Consider the following 4,869-nt stretch of genomic DNA (forward strand, 5'->3'; position numbering starts at 1 on the left):
CACTACACCAAGTATCACTTTATTGCCCCTTCCTTCACTCGAGTCCTTCAGGAGAGTTATTCTCAAGGTGAGGGCACGGCATTCATTCCAGTTCAAAGCGCGTAGAACGCAGCCCTGCACTTTCGCTTTGGTCTGTCACGGCGTCGTGCGGAATACCAAAGCGAGTGAAATTCTGGGCCTCATTTATTGATTTTGTAGTTGACCATACCACGTGTCCACGGCTTCAGGCAAGAATTTTCCGTATATAAGGGCTCCAGAACTGAGCAATTTTAGCAGTTGGCTCAGCAGCAGCTCTAAAGTCACCATGGTAAGCAGCATTGTCTCGAGTTTTCTCTGTAGCAAAATCAGTACTGAACAATTTCGATACAATTGTTACTCCCGACATATTGTTGCATGACGCCACATTATTGTCGAACACATCAGTAGACTTACTTAACACCTAATATGAATACATGCAGTTCAAATTTATAAACAATCAATTTGATTATGTAACAGACGCTAGTGAAGTATACGGTAAAACCGACTAAGTTCCATGATGCTAGGAAAGCCTACTAGCCCAGATAAATTTTCTGAGCGTGTTATACCAGCGCCAACGCTCAATAAAGTTTAAGAGTGACCATACCACTAATATAATTGAACCTCAGAGAACCATAGAAAGTACGTACTGAGGACACGCTATCTCCAGTTCATTTAGTAAAAACGTCCGCATAATCAACTCCATCAAATATAAACAATGCTTTGGTTCCTAAATACCAGTCCACAATATCGGCATTATCCTGGTTCATCTTCAATGTTTAAAGGTTGCTTGAAAGACCGCTAAGAACGGACATTTATGGCTACGCAGATCCGTGCTTGCGTCCTTTTGGCTCTCGCCACCAGCGCTTTCGCTGGCTACGCCGGCTTTGGCCACGGCTACGGTCTCGGCTACGGCGGCTACGGTCTTGGTTACGGTCTTGGCTATGGCGGCTTCGGCTATGGTCTTGGCCACAGCGGCTTCGGCTATGGTCTTGGCTACGCCGGCTACGCCCCAGCTGTGGCCCACGTCACCCACGCTGCCCCAGCCGTTGCCACCGTGGCCCACGCTGCCCCGGCCGTCGCCACTTACGCCGCTGCTCCAGCTGTGACCAAGGTCGCCACCACTTACCACGCCCCAGCTGTCACCACCGTTGCTCACGCCCCAGTCGCCACCGCTGTGGCTGCTCCAGTCGCTACCTACGCTGCTGCCCCCGCCTTTGCCGCCTACCACGCCCCAGCTGTGACCACTGTGGCCCACGCCCCAGTTGCCACCGCTGTCGCTGCTCCAGTGGCCACCTACGCCGCTGCCTACCACGCCCCAGCTGTGGCCACCTACGCCGCTGCCCCAGCTGTCGCCACCACCACCGTCCACCATGCCCCAGCTGTCGCCACCGTTGCCCACGCTGCCCCAGCTGTCGCTGCCTACCACGCCGCCCCAGTCTACGGCTACGGTGTTGGCACCCTCGGCTACGGTGTTGGCCACTACGGTTACGGCCATGGTCTCCTCGGCTATGGCCTGAACTACGGCTACGGCCTTGGCTCTCCCTTCCACTACGGTGCTCTTCTCCGCAAGAAGAAGTGTAAGTATACAACTCAGTCTATATTTTAGCGTGCAGTATATTTATTGACTTTCACTATTGTAGAGGTCTAGGTGTAGTAAAAGAAAAACTGCTCCAAATACAACACAGATGTTATTCATCTCGTCCGTGCCTTCTCGCGACTATGATAATTTACGCAATACTGAGTGTCGTGTGTTTTATTTTTGAAGATATTCGTCGCAGCACATCAGGAATGACGTAAGTTGCACTAGAATTACATAGAAAGTCCATTTTTAAGAGAAACTTGAATTCGTTAGGTGAGGTTATGTAAACACAACATAAAGAAAAATTTGTGAAATCCGGCTTTGTAGCTCTGATAGATTACTGCATTGTTCGCATGTTACGGCTCGGTTCCTATGAATGATTTTGTCGTTGCAGTTTCTTGTTTCGTTTCTGTGTCTTCAACATGCAAAGTAAAAGCTGATATCTCTCTAACGTTGCAAGAGTAGAATGATTTGCTTATTACCCTGTAAACGTGGGGCCGCATAGGTAATTCTCATTTTCGAATCCTTCGTAATCTGCCCGGTGTCTCATAATTTATTCTTTTCTTATTGCCCTTTTCAGAAACCCTTCAACTCTTACTTATTCTAAGGATCAAAAGAAGAGAAATTACGAACACCCAGTCTTGTCTTGCTCCAAACGTGAGCAAAGACAGTTAAGATCGGTAAATAAAATTGGTACGCACAGTAATATGTCAGTGACTCGTCGTCCTTCATTTGGGGTTTCGGTATGTCTTGCGATACAAAAGTTCGGAGCCCAGTTTGTTTTACGCATGCGCATTTTGTTGCTATCGGACGCATATCTGTAATCACGACGTTCTGCTTGTTCTGCGACGCACCTATGAACTCGACAGTGGTGCCGAAAAAATTTCGGGCTCTGGCGCAGTATCGTTGTGCAAGAATAAACAATTGCAGCTCCACTTTGAGGTGAGTAATTTTTACAGAACAAGCTCATGTTCAGCTGTGAAAACGCTGACAACCTTGCGTAGTAAAGAAACGCGAAAAAAAATTCTTTTTCTAAACTTTGATTGTTATGGGGCAGTGTGACGCCTGGTTTGGGGGTGACCGGAACAAGCAACTGCAGCAACTATCCAGTGACTAGTACGGCATTACGTTGGGTCTTAATGTGTCACGTGCTGCCCCGGCAGCGCATTCTCTACAGCTCTACACTTACTATCCGGGAGAGCTGGTTCTCAATGTGACAAAGGTCTTTCAGAAGTGTCATAAACCAAATAAACTTGCATACGAATTGAGCCTGACCTGAAGGGCAAGTTTCTAGCTTGAAATCGTGCGTGCGTGCGCGCGCGCGCGTGTGTGTGTGTGCGCGTACGTGCGTGCGCGCGCGCTTTTGTTCAGACTTTCAAGATTCTTGCAATTTCCCACTTTACGGGCAGGTGACCACAAAAGAAACAGCCGAAGTAGAGTACGTACAGCAATAGAGGGACAGAACTGTTGATTGAAACACAGACTGTTTAGCAGGCATGTATTCACCTATTTGCTATTCTGCAGGTGTCTACTGGTATCTAGGGAAACAAATGCCCTAGCAACTTATGCTCCAGTATTAAGACCCACCAGCGGTAGGAGTCATGCCATTGTCTTGAAGAAAGAATTATCTCATGTAAATGGAGCATGTGAGAGACGTTAAAACAAAAAGTTTCGTTCGTCGTTTTCTTACATGCTTTGGCGCACCCGCGTCTCCCTGAACTGAGGCAAGCATCACGAACAAAAAAAAATATTTTCGTACACTAATTACTGCAAACTACGATGCGTACGAAAAGTAGTAAAGCATCCCCGTCCCTTCCGCTTTCTACTTTGTCGCAGAACTTCTTTCATTTCTTAGACATTTATTATGCACGCTTCAATGTCAACTGCCAATGATCACGTGTCAGTTTCTGCTTGCGTTTTATTTACATCCCCCGCTGTCTTCTTAGTACCGAAGCGATGGACTGTTCGTTCCACTGTTGTTGCGATGCCGCTGCGTTCACCGTGGGCGCGTATTTTGGATCGCCGCATGTGAAAGTTCCGCAGAATGACTGAGGGCCGGATATGCGCCTGACTGCCGCCACCGGGTCCTCAAAGGTAAAAACGAGGCATTCGCGCCCATATGCATGCATGCACGCATGAGCGTAGAAGCAGGGTACTGCAGGGATTCCTGCACCAGTACAGCACGACGGCCTCTCGGAAAGGAGCAGCGAAGCTGGATAAAAACAATAACTTACGTACCAACGTAGGCGTCGGCTCTTACTCTCACTACATTGTGACTCATTTAAATTACGCTAATGCTTTCCCTTGTCTGGTGCCGGCTGCAACGTTTACTTATTTTCTTTTTGTTGTACTTTGGTCCAGCGTTTTTTTTTTTTTTGCACACGTGTTCTCGTCCACGTGCGGGCGTGTGTGTCTGCGTGTGTCTGCAAGTGCAAGTGTGTATGTGCTTGTGCGTGTGCGTGCTTGCCCGCTGCCGCACAGCGTGATCGGAGAAGCCTGTCCTGCCGCGGCTTCCTTGTTCCATTTCTCACCTCTGCGCTCTCTGCGTGTCTTTTCGCTCGTTGTTTAGCCTTATTTTTTTTTTTTTTTGTAAGTAAGCTGATCTTCGCCCTTATGACTTGCCCAAAAGTGCAACAGGAATTCAGTAACTTAGGACTGGAGCGAACATTAGGCTGTCTGGGGCGATATTCGAAAATTTCCGACGATTAGGATACTCCCTAATGCGCAATTGGAGCGCAGCTGTGTTTTAATGTCGCAGTATATTGGGGCAGAGGATGTGATACCGAAAGTACCGGTTCACTGGCAGCAGGCCAGTGCCGCCAGCACCTTATTATGCAAGATGGGAATTACGCAGTATCAGGCAGTATGTGAATGCTGGCATGATGAGCGGCATCGGAGCCGGCTATGGAAGAATACGCCGACGGAGGCGCGAGCGATATATTTAGGCAACGAATTTGAGACCGAAATCACCGCACTGACTGGCAGTGCGCCAGAGCCATCAGCGGCTTTGCAGAGAGAGGGGGCGCTATGGGAACGCAAGCGTGATGAGCGGCATCGGAGCCAGCTGTGGAATAAGACGACGACGAACGCGCGAGCAGTGTTACGAGCGCGTTCGTGCGGTTACGCTGAGCGACGGCGACGCTCCACCCAGGATGGGGCGCCTATAGGCTGGGGCTCTAAAAGTCGTGCATTTCAACGCTTATAATCTCTTTCATGCGAGGCATATTAACGTAGGTTTCGGCCCTTCGCGCGACGCCCGGCGGTGGCCACCA

At 49.0% G+C, this 4,869-nt stretch overlaps 1 protein-coding gene across 1 annotated transcript; it reads left to right on the forward strand.

The window, feature by feature from the left end:
* The first annotated feature begins 286 nt into the window (after nt 1-286).
* On the forward strand, nt 287-2,303 carry LOC129385001 (uncharacterized). The gene is made up of 3 exons (XM_055070794.2): nt 287-307; nt 845-1,595; nt 2,178-2,303. Coding segments are annotated over exons 1-3 (756 nt in total). The 5' UTR covers nt 287-304; the 3' UTR covers nt 2,180-2,303.
* Nucleotides 2,304-4,869: the final 2,566 nt, after the last annotated feature.

This window comes from Dermacentor andersoni, chromosome 5 (assembly GCF_023375885.2).
Source record: "Dermacentor andersoni chromosome 5, qqDerAnde1_hic_scaffold, whole genome shotgun sequence".
NCBI classification, from domain to species: Eukaryota; Metazoa; Arthropoda; class Arachnida; order Ixodida; family Ixodidae; genus Dermacentor; species Dermacentor andersoni.